The following is a 16,722-nucleotide window of genomic DNA, read 5'->3' on the forward strand; positions in this document are numbered from 1 at the left end:
TGGCCAGGTCATACCAAATCATACAGGTTCTTACAGACTACGATAAAGATTTGGGTTTAATTCTCATTATGATGGGAAGGCACTGAAGGATTTTAGTCAGAAGAGAAAGGTGCCCTGACTTCTAGTTCAAAAGATCAGAAGGTTCAGAGCAATCCCAGAATCTCCCAAAGGAGATGAGAAAATCCAAATTCACGCTCCAAAGCCCAAGCCACCACTGAAAGACTTCTGTTTCTGTGGAGTGGAAACATGTGGGGTTTCTTTACAGAAATAGGGGCTGTGGCTCAACTTCCAGTAGAGGATGTGGAAAATCTCCCCCTTTCCTCACCAGGAGAACTTCCTTGCAATGCTCTCCCTCACTTCCCAACTTGGGGCCGGGGGTTATAGGACTGCCCTCCTAGGATTACAGGACTCTACCCCCCCCCTCAGCTTACTGAAGGCTGTGCCTCTTAAAAATACCATGTGCATTACATCTTTGAGCTACCAACTCATTAAACACACTGAGTTCTTTTCTGTAAGGACAGACAGGATTTTTTTTTTTTTTTTTTTTTTGGTCTTTTTGTCTTTTAGGGCTGCAGCTGCAGAAACACCACAGACACAGCCACAGCAATGTGGGATCCGAGCCCCGTCTGTGACCTATACCCACAGCCTACGGCAACGCCAGTTCCTTAACCCACTGAATGAGGCCAGGGATCAAACCCATGTCCTCATGGATGCCAGTCAGGTTCAGTAACCGCTGAGCCACGATGGGAAGTCCCAGGATTTCAATTCGAAGCCACTGCACTAACCACTCTGCAGACCTGCAACAGGGACGCAGTCCCAAGAGAGGGTGCTGACCAAGCAAAGCGGGCCCTGCTGTCCCGGTGCTGATAACAGCTCTCACCTGAACCCTTTCTCTCTAGAAAACGAGAACATTCTAATCAAGGGAGCGAATAAAAATGACAAATACGAATGAGTACTACGTACTATATGTACTAAGCATCACATCAGGTTTTTCCTTACTCTGTCTCATCCCCTTACTGTATCTCACATCTTGGGAAGCTTAGGAAGGTAAGCAATGCCTCCAAAATCATGCAAAATTTAGAACTGGATATAGGACTTCCTATAAGGACACCAAAGTCCCTCATCTTTCTGCTATACCACACTGCCCCTGAAAGCATCTACCCGGGCTTATGACATAAATTAATGTGAAAAGAGAAATTGTTTTGCAGATTATTTTGTAACAACATAAAAATTCCTATAAGATGTGTTTTTGTTTTTGTTTTTAAAAGTAAAATTCCTAAATCCCCTTTAGCCTTCCGATAGCTTTATACACCATGATACCAATAACATTTGAGGTGATAATTTGACAGTCGATTTGATACGTGATACGAGTGGGAAAAGCAAAACATTCCATGTGATGACAATAAAGGCTGGAGATAAAACCCAGAATCTGTCAGGAAATACTCTCTTCTTTCATTTCAGTGTTAGAAAACCTTGCTTTATCAAGCAAGATTAAAAAAAAAAAAAAAAGTCAAACCAAAAAGAAATGTGTCCTTATTTCCAGTGTGGCAGCATTATTAGACGTGAATAAGCCGATTAGGAGTGAGCCTCCACTGCTGAAACAGCAGCTCTGGGTGAGATGATCCGTAAGGAGGAGAGCCTTGCCCACAACAGAAGGGAAGGAAAATGCTGGGAGGGGAGTGGGCTTGCTCACGGCTGCCACTGCTTCAATGTACAGTCTACTTACTTGGAATCGTGGTTGGAAACAAATGTGGCTACTTCTATCTGGCTTTCGCTTGAACAAACCACTCAAGTTAGTCAGCAGCAGTCAAGCCGTATTATAAGGGGAGATATGCATCCATGAGCTCCGTCATAATGACAGATGGACAATTACAGGTGGCAGCACAGAGACCAGCAGGTGAGCGGCTACTCCCTTCCCAGCTACTGACGTCCTTCTAAACAGACTCCACCTTGAAAAGCCCGTGTGTTTTGAAGGCTCTGATCACTCGTACGTGTAGACTGCAGACTGCCTTTACCCCTGGAGCTAGAGCCAGAGGTCCTCCTGAGCAATACAGGACGGATGAAAGTTGAGCACCTCTGGTTGAAGTCGTGTCCCTTCCCAAATGGCCTTCTCCTCATACCCCAACCTCATGCCGTATTTCCCCTCACATCCCTGCCAGGAACTTTAGGGTCCCACGGGAAAACCACTGGCTCAGACAGTGGAGAGGAGCAATGTGAGCCAGCTCAGGAACACATGGCACGGGACACTTTACATTTCTCCCGTGACGACAGTGGAATGGATTTAGAATGAAGACTCAACAAACAAACATTCAGCACACGCACTTATTTACCCGGGAAGCCCAGGACGACATTTAACTTATCTGACCTCAGTCTTCCTCATCTGTAATATGTGAACACGCCTGGGCTCTCAAGGACTGATTCTGAAAACTCAAGGGGATCGTGAATGTGGAAGAAGCCTAGGAAGTCTATGTTATTGTAAAGGTATTATCATCGCGGAGGACAGACTCTATTTGGAGAGAGGAATAAAGGTATACGTGATAGAGGTAAAAGCCACGAAACCCACAAGGCACTAAGATTTCTTTTAGGAAATTAGCCATACGAGTGCTATAAATTACCTTCCCCTGCTGTGGAATAATATCCTATAATCACATACTCTAACCTTTATCTCACTGCACAGAATCACATGATTTATTTAAAATGACTTTTATTTTTTCCAGTACAGCTGGTTTACCGTGTTCTGTCAGCTTCCTACTGTACAGCAAAGTGACCCCGTCACACACACACATGCTTTTTCTCACCTTACCCTCCACCGTCAGTGACTAGATACAGTTCCCACTGCTATACAGCAGGACCTCACTGCTTATCTATTCTGAGGGCAATAGTTTGCGTCTATTACATGATTTTTAATAAATGCCAAAAAGTTGCACTCTGGGTCAAACTAGGTTATTTCTCCATTTAAATATTTATTGAACTCAGTTCTAATGAGAGTACATTGACAGTTTTTAAAAATTATGTCTAGGAGTTCCCGTTGTGGCACAGCAGAAACAAATCCAACTAGTATCCATGAGGATGTGGGTTCAATCCCTGGCCTCACTCAGTGGGTCGGGGATCAGGCGTTGCTATGAGCTGTGGTGTAGGTCGCAGATGCAGCTTGGATCCTGTGTTGCTGTGGTGTAGGCTGGCAGCTGTAGCTCAGATTTGACCCCCTCGCCTGGGAACTTCCATGTGCCGTGGGTACAGCCCTAAAAAGAAAAAAAAATTATGTCTAAAATATCTGAAACAGAGTCTCTGGGCACGTTTCTAAGGCTACTCTAGAGAGACTATCCCTAGGATTGACATACTTCGAGAAATTCTCACCTCTGCCAGTACTATCCCTAGTCTTATATTCAGCAGCTGTGTATATATATATATTTGTCTTTTGTCCTTTTAGGTCTACACCTGCGGCACATGGAGGTTCCCAGGCTAGGGGTGGAATCGGAGCTATAGCTGCCGTCCTACACCACAGCCACAGCAACACCAGATCCGAGCCACGTCGTCAACCTACACCACAGCCCAAGGCAACACTGGATCCTTAACCCACTGAGTGAGGCCAGGGATCAAACCTGCAACCTCATGGTTCCTAGTTGGATTCGTTTCCGCTGCACCAGGAAGGGAACTCCGATTCAGCAGATATTTTAAATTCACTACAAAGGAAGAGATTATTGGTAGGATACACACATCTTTCGGGTTGTTTTTCAACAGTGATGATAAAATTTCACCAACTGCTTCAACTACACATTCCTTTTACCCTCCGATTAATAAACTGCGTGACGTGTAAAATCTTCCACAGCCAGAAGCAACCTGGTGGTTGCCAGAGGCAGGGGGAGGAGGGGTGGGCAACATGGGAGACGGTATCCAAAAGGAACGAGCTTCCGGGTGTGAGATAAGTCCTGGGGTGAAATGCAGAACAAGGTGCTAGAGTCAGCAAAACCGTATTGCATATTTCAAAGCTGCCAGGAGGACAGACCTTGAAAGTCCACATCATAAGAAAAAAAATTTTAACTGTGATGATGTCAATTCATTTATTTGGTAATCAATGCACAATACATGTACATAACACATCAAATCTTTGCGTTACATGCCTACCACTAATACAAATACTATGTCAACTATATCTGAATTTAAAAATTTAATAAATAAAAGAGGAGCTCAGATGACAGACAACGGCGTTACTCAGATGCAAATGTTACTTTTTTTAACACCGAAGCAGTTCACATTATGCTTTGATGCTATATTGTGGGAGACCGAAAAAAAAAAAGAAGAGGAAAAATAAACCTTCCATGTATGTTATGCATGTGGGGGACAAAGAGAGAGGCAGTCTATTTTAGGAGCAACATCAAGGGAAAACTTGGTGATTATGGGAATTTTACATCCTCCACGATTTTCTCCTTATTACTATTTCATTAGCCTGGTCTTTTCTCCCCCCGTTTAAAAAATACACTGTTGCAAAGGCATCCATATAATTCCATGGATGCATAACCGAAATCACTAGTGGTGGCAGTTGCTGAAACCATACCTAAAAGATAGGCAGCAAAATACAGTGTGACGTGTGCTGAAATTGTGGTAAGTACTGTAACTAAAATGGAACTCTCGAAAAATCCTGGAATGAAAGATAAGGGGTTTACATTCCTCTGCATATGCATTTCATTTCTATTAAATAAGTGAAATATGAAAAGACAGAATAAAAACACATTCTATATCCTGATATTTCAGTTTTCCATTTTTTTATGGAGTTAGAAATTACAAAATGCAAGGCATTTGGGGATGCTTTTAGTTAGTAAGGGAACCAGACCGTTGTAACCTAGAAGGCTTAAGAGAATAGGCCCGTCTGAAAACCAGTCAGAACTTATCAGTCCTTTCCGTGCCTCACTGTCGAGGAATCAGCCCTCTCGCCATTCCACACCCAAGCCTCCAGCCTAAAATGACCCGAAGCAACAGGAGCAGCGAGAAGGACGCAGGGCTGAGAGGCCCCCTCAACGCCCAGGCAACCTCCTATGAGAAGGTCCTCCCCCACGTTGCTCGCTAGAGCTTCTCACAGGGACCATCTAGGACCAGAAAATACTCCAGCTCACCATTTCATCTCTTGGTGAGTGTTTCAGCAGTTTCCATCAATTGCCACCAAGTGTGAAGATTCACCACGGCTCAATCACAGGGCACTGTCCTCTCCACAACCCGAGGACCCAGTGCCCAGGAAAGAGCTCTCACTCCTCATTTTGCTGGTACCTGGATCTTGCAGAGCTGTCAGCAAACGAAGTTCTGCTGTTTAAAGCATCCAGGCTGATTTATTTTGTTACGGCGGTCTGAGAAGACCAACACTCTCTGACTGCATGCCCCCACATACCTCTCCTTTTCCGAATCTGTACCCTGCTGAATTCCACCACATGAGAAGCCTTTCACTGAACACACAGGGAAATCAGACTCATGAGAAGTGCTTTGTATGAGGGGTTACTCGCAATCGTTTGCAGGCGAGCTGCCTTGTAAAAATTATGCTTACCCTTGAAGAGTGATGTACTCCTGGGAGCTTTCAGCCCAACAGCCACTCAGCATCGCAGCAAAATAACTAGATCTGGCACTTAAAATGGCTCTGGAGGGAAAAGGGGAAGAACACAGGCAAACGTTTATGCACAATGGGAGACTCTTCATCGTTAATCTTAAAACATGGTAACGAGCTCGCTTGTTTGTATTCCTGGTATATTATTACGATACAAATTGTTAAGCCTATATTTATAACTAAGTATTTTGATTGCTTGATAAAAACATTAATTCCAATGTCCTTTCCATCTTTTAAATTTTTTTCTCTTGAAAGCGCTTAAATTTTAATAACAATTTCCATGAGTAGCAGAGAGGTAAATCATTTACAAATAGAGAAATAAAGACCAAAAGATGTTACTTAATGTCTTGAGGAAACATCAGTAAGAAACCAGAACTCTAAAGGTCCTGAGTTCCAGTTCAGAACTTGCCCTAATCAAGCTCAACAACAGCTCTCTCTGAAGTTTGAGAAAATGACAGGAAAGATACTTATTTCTGAATGTCATTCTATCTTTTCAGAGAGAATGTTAGTTCATCTTCTTTTTTTTTTTTTTTAATTTTATGGCCACACTCGAAGCATATGGGGGTTCCTGGGTCAGCTGCTGAATCCAAGCTGCAAGTGTGACCCACGCCACAGCTGCGGTGCCAGGCCAGGGATTGAACCTGGGCTTCCACAGCAACCTAAGCCGCTGCAGTCAGATTCTTAAGCCACTGTGCCATGGCAGAAAACCCATATTCATCCATTCTTTCTTTCGGCAAATATCTACTGACTTCTATTCTGTGCTAGGCACTCTTCTCAGGAATATAACAGCAAACGAGATAGAGAGAAAAATGTGACTATTCTAGCAAGGTTAGGGTACAAGAGTGGAGGCGGAGAGGAAGAAGAAAAAAACCCTTCTGGTAATAGTTTCCTAGGTTTTCTCAGACCAACCCTCCTGCTGAAAATCGCTTGGAAATATTACACACACACACAAACACTTACATATTAAAAGGAAGAAAGCATGATTTGAAGGCATCAGAAAGCTACCATCGTGGTGGCTTTTGAGACAAACTGCAAGAGGTAAGACAAACAAAGTGATTCAAGTATATGAGCTAATTTTTTCCACCGAGGCAACTGCCAGGTCTGAAAGCAAAACCCATGGTTTAGAGGCTAAGAAACGGAGCATAGCTTCTGGCAATCTTCACAGGCTTGGAGGCACACGAATTAGAATGCGGGTCCAGCCAAGAGGGGAGGATTTGGTGGGTGCCCCAGGATTTCAGTCGGACTCTGAAGGGCTGTCCCACTGGAGAAGAATAAATAGGAACCAGATAAGCCCTTGTTAGAACTGAAGTCCGTCTCTGAATTAGCTCCATCCCTGACTGAATTAAAGTGATCTGCACTAGCCTAAGTGCTGGCCAGAAGCAAGAGGACACCCTGTCTTCAGTAAAGTTATACCGCCCGGAGTATCAAATCATTCCTATAAATTTTCAACAAAACGTCCAGAGGTAATCAAACACAATAACGAATATATAGAAAAGGAAGGAAAAGAATCTCATTTGCACTATTACCAAAAAAGGTCAAATACGCAGGAACAAATGTAACAAAAAAGCACAATTAAAAGCCATAAGACATCACTGAGATAATTTAAAAAGACCTAAGAGAGACAGCTGAACTGTACTCAGGGACGTGAAGTTCCAAAACTGTTAACGTATCTATTCTGCCTGCGTTAATTTCTAGATTCAACACGATCGGCTCGGCTTTTTTAGTGTCAATAAGTTGATTTTAAAATGTATATGGAAATGCAAAGGACCCACAATAGACAAATAACCATCAAACAGAAGAAAAACAAGTTGGAAGACATGAATTCAAGACTTACTATAAAGCAATAATAATCAAGACAATGTGGTATTGATGCAAGGATAGAAAGATCACCAGAATGGAACTGAGAGTCCAAAAACAAAACCACACACATATGGCCAACTGCTTTTCAACAAAGGTGTTAAGGTAACATCACAGGGAAAAGACAGTCGTACCAACTAAAGGTGCTAAAACTGGGGGTCTGGCGGGAAAATACGAACCTCGAGTCAACCCCACACCACACCTAAAAATCAACTCAAAAGTGGAGTTCCCTTCGTGGCGCAGTGGTTAACGAATCTGACTAGGAACCAGGAGGTTGCGGGTTCAATCCCTGGCCTCACTCAGTGGGTTAAGGATCCAGCATTGCTGTGAGCTGTGGTGTAGGTTGCAGACTCAGCTCGGATCCCGCGTTGCTATGGCTCTGGCGTAGGCCGGTGGCTACAGCTCCGATTAGACCCCTAGCCTGGGAACCTCCATATGCTGCAGGTGTGGCCCTAGATAAAAAAGACAAAAAGAAAAAAAAAAAATCAACTCAAAATTGACTAAATCTAATACTATAAAATCTCTAGAAAAACAGGTGAAAATCTTTGTAACCTAGAGTAGGCAAAGATTTCTTGGGACGCAAAAAGCATGAACCAGTTTTTTAAAAAACACAAACATTTAAATTTTAACAAAAAATTTTTCTTTCTTTTTATGGCCACACCTGCAGCATATGTAAGTTCCTGGGCTAGGGGCTGAATTGGAGCTGCAGCTGCAGGTCTATGCCACAGTCACAGCAATGCCAGATCCTGGACAAATCTGTGACCTTACACTGCAGCGTGCGGCAATGCTGGATCCTTAACCCACTGATTGAAGCCAAGGATCAAACTCCCATCCTCCTGGACACTATGTCAGGTTCTTAACCTGCTGCGCCATAATGGGAACTCCATTTTTTTTTTCTTTTTATGGAATTTTAACAAAGTTAAAACTTCAATCCTTTTAAAGTCATTTTTAAGAAAATGGAAAGATGAACAAAATGTTAGGAGGAAATATTTGCAAAACATACACATGCCAAATAACTTTAATCCATAATATGTAAGAACTACAACTCTATATAAGAACATACACAACCCAACTAAAAATGAGCACATGCAAAAAAGTATAAGGTAAAAGCCACATTGACATAAAAAGGTTTACCACAAAACTAGTATTTATAGCTAGTTATAAAGAATAACACCACATCAGGAGTTCCCTGGGGGCCTAGAAGTTAGGGATTTGGTGTTGTCACGGCTACAGTTTAGGTTTAATCCCTGACCTGGGAACTTACACATGCCCCAGGGGTGGGGAAAAAAAGGAGTAACATGACATTAAGTTTCGAGCATTAGATCAGAATTGAGAAAAGGTATGGTCAGAACACACATGTTCGTTTTAAAAGGAAAAAAAGTACATGTCTGTCTCTCAATAGCTTCCATATAGTAAAATGTAAAACAAAATCACCCTCTTTAAGAGGGCTTTAGCTATATCCAATCTCTTGGGTTAGAACATGACAGAAGATAACATGAGAAAACGTATGTCTATGTGTATGACTGTGTCACTTTGCTGTACAGCAGAAATAGGCACAACACTGTAAATCAGTTATACTTTAAAAAAAATGCTTTAGGAATTTTCGGGTGGCTCCGTGGGTTAAGGATCCTGCATTGGGAATTCCTATTGTGACTCAGCCAGTTAAGAAGCTAATATTCATGAGGATGCAGGTTTGATCCCTGGCCTCGCTCAGCGGGTTGAGGATCCAGCGTTGTTCTGAGCTGTGGTCTGGGTCACAGACGCGGCTCGGATCCGGTGTTGCTGTGGCTCTGGCATAGGCCAGCGGCTACAGCTCTGATTAGACCCCTAGCCTGGGAACCTCCATATGGTACGGGTGCAGCCCTAAAAGGACAATAGACCAAAAAAAAAAAAAAAAAAAAAAAAGGGTAACATACACTAACCATATGACCTGGCAATTCCACTCTTGCGTATTTACCCAACAGAAATGAAAATACATATTCACACAAATACTTGCATGCAAATGTTAATACTAGCTTTATTAATAACAGCTAAACACTATAAACAACCAGTATGTCCAACAGGAGAGTGACTAAATAAATCATGGTATACCCATACAACGCAACATTACTCAGCAATAAAACTGAATGGTACCAACATCATATGCTGTCACTGACATGTGGAATCTAAAAAAAGGACAGGAGTTCCCGTCGTGGCGCAGTGGTTAACGAATCCGACTAGGAACCATGAGGTTGCAGGTTCGGTCCCTGCCCTTGCTCAGTGGGTTAACGATCCGGCGTTGCCGTGAGCTGTGGTGTAGGTTGCAGACGCGGCTCGGATCCCGCGTTGCTGTGGCTCTGGCGTAGGCCGGTGGCTACAGCTCCGTTTCAACCCCTAGCCTGGGAACCTCCATATGCCGCAGGAGCGGCCCAAGAAATAGCAACAACAACAACAACAGCAAAAGACAAAAAAAGACAAAAAGACAAAAAAAAAAAAGGACACAATGAACTTCTCTGCAGAACAGATACTGACTCACAGACTTTGAAAAACGTATGGTTTCCAAATGAGACAGGTTGGAGGGTGGGGGGATGCACTGGGGGTTTGAGATGGAACTGCTATAAAATTGGGTTGTGATGATCACTGTACAATTATAAATGCAATGAAATTCATTGAGTAGGAGTTCCCGTCACGGCTGAGTGGTTAATGAATCCAACTAGGAGCCATGAGGTTGTGGGTTCGATCCTTGGCCTTGCTCAGTGTGTTAAGGATCCAGCGTTGCCGTAAGCTATGGAGTAGGTCACAGACATAGCTCAGATCCCGAGTTGCTGTGGCTGTGGTGTAGGCCAGCGGCTACAGCTCCGATTAGACCCCTGGCATGGGAACCTCCATATGCCTCAGGAGCGGCCCTAGAAAAGGCAAAAACTAAATGAAATGAAATGAAACGAAAATCCATTGAGTAATTAAAAAAATACTCATACACATAATAACCAAGGATGAAGCTCACAAACATTATGCTGAGTAAAAGAAGCTCAAAAATATGTGTGAGTTCATTTACATGAAATTCTAGGACAAGTAAACTATAACTTGGAAATCACAGCAATAAGAAAACAAACAACCCAATTTAAAAATGAGCAAAAAAGGTGAAAAGTCACCAAAGAAAGGCAGATGGCAAATAAGCAAACTCGGTTTCTGCCGAGGTTGGGGAGGGAAGGTACTCACGGCAAACGGGCAGAGGGACTTCTTCAGCTGATAGAAATTCTCTACCTTGACTTCGGTGGGAGTTACGCAGGTTTATACATTCGTCAAAACTCATCAAATCGGACTTTCAATTGTGTGCATTTGATTGCACGTGAATTTTAATTCAATAAATTTAACTTTTAAAAAAGGGTGAAAATTAAACTTAATAAAGAAAACAAGTCAAGATGATTTCCTCAGTGAATTCAAATAAATATTTTTAAAAATACAAATTCAGTCTTACTCAAATATGTTAAAAAAAAGAATAAAATAGGAAAAGCGAAGCAAAGCTACCTCCTAACTCATTTAATGATGTCAACAAAACTTTGAGACCTAAGCCTGATAGGAATATTATTTTTTAATTTAGGCCAATCTATCTCATGAATGAATGAAAAAAACCTTAAAATGTTAACAAACTGAATCCAGAAATGAACAGAATAAATAAAACATCACAACACAAATAAAACATCACAAGAAATTATTCCAGGAATGCAAGATTGCTTTAAAATCTCAAAATCAAGCAATACGATTTAGCACATTAACAAAATAAAAGAACAACACATTAAAAAAGGTGAGAATGTATAATATAGAAAAAGACAGCCTCTTCAATAAGTAGTGCTGAGAAAACTGGACAGCAACATGTAAAAGAATGAAATTAGAACATTCTCTTACCCCATGCACAAAAATTAACTCGAAATGGCTTAAAGACCAAAATATAAGGTTGGATACTATAAAACTCTAGTGGAAGATATAGGCAGAACACTCTTTGACATAAATCAAAGAAGAATCTTGTGAAAAACACTATGGAGATTCTTCAGAAAACTAAAAATAGAACTACCATTTGACCCAGCAATCCCACTCCTGGGCGTCTATCCAGAGGAAACCATGACTCGCAAAGACACATGTACTCTGATGTTCACTGCAGCACTATTTGCAATAGCCAAGACATGGAAACAACCTAAATGTCCGTTGACAGAGGAGTGGATCAAGAAGATGTGGTACATATACGCAATGGAATATTACTCAGCCATTACAAAGGAACGAAATAACGGCATTTGCAGCAATGTGATGGACCTAGAAATTATCGTGCTAAGTGAAGTCAGTCAGACAGTGAGACACGGACATCAAATCCTATCACTTACATGTGAAATCTGAAAAAAGGACGCAATGAACTTCTTTGCAGAACAGATGCTGACTCACAGACTTTGAAATATGGTTTCCAAAGGAGAGAGTTGGGGGGTGCGGGATGCTGGAGTTTGGAATGGAAATGCTATATCATTGTACAACTATAAATGTAATAAATTCATTGAGTAATAAAAAAAAGAACAATCATACAATCCAGCAATCCTACTCCTGCACATATATCCAGAGAAAACCATAATCTGAAAAGATACATGCACCCCAATGTTCACTGCAGCACTGTTTATAATAGCCAAGACACAGAAGCAATCTAAATGTCCATTGACAGGAATGGATAAAGAAGACGTGGTACATGTATACAATGGAATATTACTCAGCCATAAAAGAGAATGAAATATTGCCATTTGCAGCAACATGGATGGACCTAGGGACTATCATATTAAGTAAAGTCAGACAGAGAAAGAACACATATCATATGAGGTCACCAATATGTAGAATCTAATAAAAAATGATACAAAAGAACTTATTCACAAAATAGAAACAGACTCCAAGATTTTAAAACCAAACTTATGGTTACCAAAGGGGAAATGGTGGTGGAATGGATAAATTGGGAGTTTGAGATTGGCATATACCTACTACTAGACACAAAAGTGCTAAGTATCAAGGACCTACTGTATAGCACAGGGAAGTCTACTCAGTACTCTATAATAGCCTACATGGGAAAAGAATTTGAAAAAGAAAGGAGGTCGATATAGATAGAGAATACCAGAAACCAACACAACATTGTAAGTCAACTATACTCCCAAAAATTTATTTAAAAGAAAAAAAGGATCAAACACCTTGATCGATTTAGATTAATTCCAGGTCACAAGAATGGTTCAACATTATCCAAATTGGAAGGGAAGAGGTAAAACTGTCATGATACACAGATGACATGATACTCTTTATAGAAAACCCCAAAGACTCCAATCAAAAACTGTAAGAATCACTAAATCAATTCAGCAAGGTAGCAGGAAACAAGATTAATACACAGAAGTTTGCGGCATTTCTTGCACTAACAATGAAATACCAAAAAGAGAAAGGTGGAGTTCCCGTCATGGCTCAGTGGTTAATGAACCCGACTGGTAACCACGAGGTTGTGGGTTCAATACGTGCCTCATTCAGTGGGTTAAAGGATCCAGCGTTGCCATGAGCTGTGGTGTAGGTGGCAGACACAGCTCGGATCCCGTGTTGCTGTGGTTGTGGCGTAAGGCCAGCAGCTATAGCTCTTATTAGACCCCTAGCCTGGGAACCTTCATATGCTGCAAGTGCAGCCCTAAAAAGACAAAAAAAAAAAAAAAAAAAGAAAGAAAGAAAGAGTGAAAAAAAAAAAAACAAAAACCCTGTTAAAAACCACATTAAGGGAGTTCCTGTTGTGGTGGCTCGGTTAACAAACCTGACTAGAATCCATGAGGACGCAGGTTCGATCCCTGGCCTCACTCAGTGGGTTAAGAATCTGGTGTTGCCGTGAGCTGTGGTGTAGGTTGCAGATGTGGCTCGGATCCCACATTGCTGTGGCTCTGGTGTAGGCCAGTGGCTATAGCTCTGATTGGACCCCTAGCCTGGGAACCTTCATATGCCAGGGGTTCGGCCCTAAAAATGAAGAAAAAAAAAAAAAAAAAAAAAAAGACAACAACAACAACAACAAAACCATTAAAGGAGTTCCCTGGTGGCCTACTGGTTAGAATTCAGTGATTTCATTGCTGCAGCCCGGGTTCAATCCCTGGTCTGGGAACTGAGAGCACACATCAAGCTGCTGTACACTGCAGCCAAAAAAAACCCAAAAAAAACAAAAAAACAACAACAAAAAAATCCCAAAAAAACTCCAAAAAACCTAAGAATAAACCTAACCGAAAAAAATAAAATACCTAAGGAATGACCTTACATACACTATAAAACATTTAATAAGAAAATTAAAGGACATGGAAATATATCTATGTTTTTGGATTGGAAGAATAACATTAAAATAGCTATAATATCCAAAGCAATATGCAGATTTAATGCAATCTCTATCAAATTACCCATGTCATTTTTCACAGAGCTAGAACAAGTAATCCTAAAATTTATGTGGAACCACAGAGACCCAGAATTTCTAAAGAAACCCTAAGGAAAAAGAACAAAGCTGGAGGCATAACCCGTCCAGATTTCAGACAATAATAGAAAACTACAGTAATCAAAACGGTGTTGCATTGGCACACGAGCAGACGTACAGATCAGTGGAACGGAACAGAGAGCCTGGAAACAAAGCCACATACCTACGGCCAATTGTTCTATAACCAAGGAGGCAAGAATAAACACTGGAGAGAAGACACTCTCTTCAGCAAGTGGTGCTGGACAAGCTGGACGGTCCATGCAAATCAATGAAATCAGAACACTCCTTCACATCATACACAAAAAGTAAACCCAAATGGCTTAAAGACTTAAACATAGGACATGACACCATCAAACGCCTAGAAAAGAACAAAGGAAAACTTTCTCTACCATAAACTGTACAGATGGTTTTCTTAGGTCAGTCAGTCTCCCAAAGCAACAGAAATAAAAGCAAAAATAAACAAATGGGACCTAATCACACTTTTGCACAGCAAAGGAAACCATCAACAAGATAAAAACAAAACCTATGACTGGGAGAAAATATTTGCAAAGAATGCAACCAGCAGGAGCTTAATTTCCAAAATATACAAACAGATCATAAGCTCAGTAACAAGAAAACAAACAACTCAATGGATAAATGGGCAGAAGACTTGGATGTTTCTGCAAAGACTTACAGATGACCAAGAGGCATGTGAAACGATGCTCAATATTGCTATTGGACCCGAGCCTGGGAGCTGCCATATGCTGCAGGTGCGGCCCCAAAAAGACAAAAAAAAAAAAAAAAAAAAAAAGACACAAAAAAATAGAAAGAATGAAAAGAAAAAGGACATTAGGCAAAAAACTAAGGAATATGGTCTTTAGTTAATAACAATGTCTTAATATTGGGTCTTTGTTTTTTTGTTTGTTTTTGTTTTTGTTTTGTCCTTTTAGGGCTGCACCCGCCACCTATGAAGGTTCCCAGGCTAGGGGTCGAATCGGAGCTGTAGCTTCAGGCCTAAGCCTGAGCCACAGCAATGCCAGATCCCAGCCACATCTGCAACCTACACCACAGCTCACAGCAATGCCGGATCCTGAACCCACTGAGTAAGGCCAGGGATCAAACCCGCAACCTCATGGTTCCTAGTCGGATTTGCTTTCTGCTGCACGACAAAGGGAACTCCAATATTGGGTCTTTAATTGTAACAAATGTATGATACTAAGACATACACATAAGATGTTGATAATAGGGGACGTGACTGTGGGGACATATGAGAATTCTCTGTAAATTTGATTTTTCTGTAAATTTAAAACTGTTTGAAAAAATAAAATAAATTATGAAAAAAAGGAGGGATTCTGCTCTGACCCATGATAGATAACGGTTATGGGACTGGCCTAACCTCCATGAACAAGTAGAAAAGTGAATGAAATATGACGCTGAAAAAAAGGCAGTATGGGACTCTGACCCCTAAGAGAAAGAAAACAAATCAGGTAAGCCCTACCTACAGTCAAAATACTTCTTCCAGGGAACAAGGAGATCATGTCATAGGGAGACAAACACCGGCAGAGCCTGCTATCTTGCTGAGTTGAGAAATCAAATGTGGGCGCACAGGAAAATGAGTCAACTGGACTGCATGGGGCATAGTACAACAGAAGAGGAAGTTACGAAGAAAAAGAGCTCCAAAAATTAGAGGAGGGAACCCCCTGAGCCTTTGTCTGCATATAATCTGAGCAGACATAGGGTGAAATTCCATAAAGCCTTGCAAAGAATAAAGGCCAGGGAGCTTATAAGCCTGTTCATTCTGGGCTGCCAGACATTCAGGTCCTGCCAGCCAGGACCTGAATACTGATCCCAAATCCCAGAAGGTCATACCTCAGTGGAAGAACCATACACCCTTCCGAGTAAAGGCTACTCTGGAGCCACCCTAGATTGGCTAAAAACAAATATAAAAAAGATAAAGATGATCCACAGTAACTTAATCACCTATTAAAACAAACATCAACACTTTTTTTTTTTTTTGGCCAGACCCACAGCATGTGAAGTTCCCAGGCCAGGGATCAAACCCATGCTACAGCCACGGCAGTGACAATGCCAGATCCTTAACCTGCTGATCTACTAGGGAACTCCAAACTTCAACACCTTTTAAAGAGAGACAGCAACATTCAAATACTCAATAGCATAATATTCATAAAGTCTAGCATCTAATAAAAAAATTACCAGGTATGTGAAGTAGCAAAACATGAACTATAACCAGGAGAAAAATTAGTCAATAGAAATAGACCCAGAAATGAAAGAAATGATGGAGTTAGCTGACAAAGCATTTTAAAAAGCTATCATAGATATGTTCAAGGATATTTTTAATAAGGAACATAGAGAGAGATGAAGATTTTTAAAAAACTCAGACTGAACTTCTAGAGATGAAATACACACTCTCTGAAATGGAAAACAATTATGAATGGACTTAAAAGATTAGTTGTCAAAAAAGAAAAGGTCAGTGTGCCTGTGGACATAGCAACACAAATTATCCACATAAGACAGAGGGAGGGAATTCCTGTCATGGCTCAGTGGTAATGAACCTGACTAGTATGCCTGAAGACGCAGGTTTGAGCCCTGGCCTTGTTCAGTAGGTTAAGGATCTGGTATTGCTGTGGCTGTGGCATAGGCCAGCAGCTGCAGCTCCGATTCAACCCCTAGCCTGGGAACTTCCATAAGCTGCACATGCGACCCTAAAAAGAAAAAAAAAAAAAAAAGACAGGAGTAAAAAATAAATTAGGAAAAAGAAAAGCTTAAGGAGTTCCTGTCGTGGCGCAGTGGT

At 41.3% G+C, this 16,722-nt stretch overlaps 1 protein-coding gene across 4 annotated transcripts in view; it reads right to left on the bottom strand.

The window, feature by feature from the left end:
- Positions 1-16,722, bottom strand: part of BTBD8 (BTB domain containing 8) — a 91,224-nt gene that overhangs the window by 40,965 nt on the left and 33,537 nt on the right. For all 4 annotated transcript variants that reach the window (XM_021090239.2, XM_021090238.2, XM_085024004.1 and 1 more), the window contains one exon: positions 5,534-5,623. In XM_021090239.2, the coding sequence (XP_020945898.2) occupies positions 5,534-5,623 (90 nt within the window). The remainder of the gene's footprint in view (positions 1-5,533; positions 5,624-16,722) is intronic.

The sequence above is a fragment of the Sus scrofa genome, chromosome 4 (assembly GCF_054392235.1).
Source record: "Sus scrofa isolate SSC_HxYL_T2T_F1_AM1 chromosome 4, Sscrofa_HxYL_maternal_Yorkshire_Landrace_v2.0, whole genome shotgun sequence".
Lineage (NCBI taxonomy): Eukaryota > Metazoa > Chordata > Mammalia > Artiodactyla > Suidae > Sus > Sus scrofa.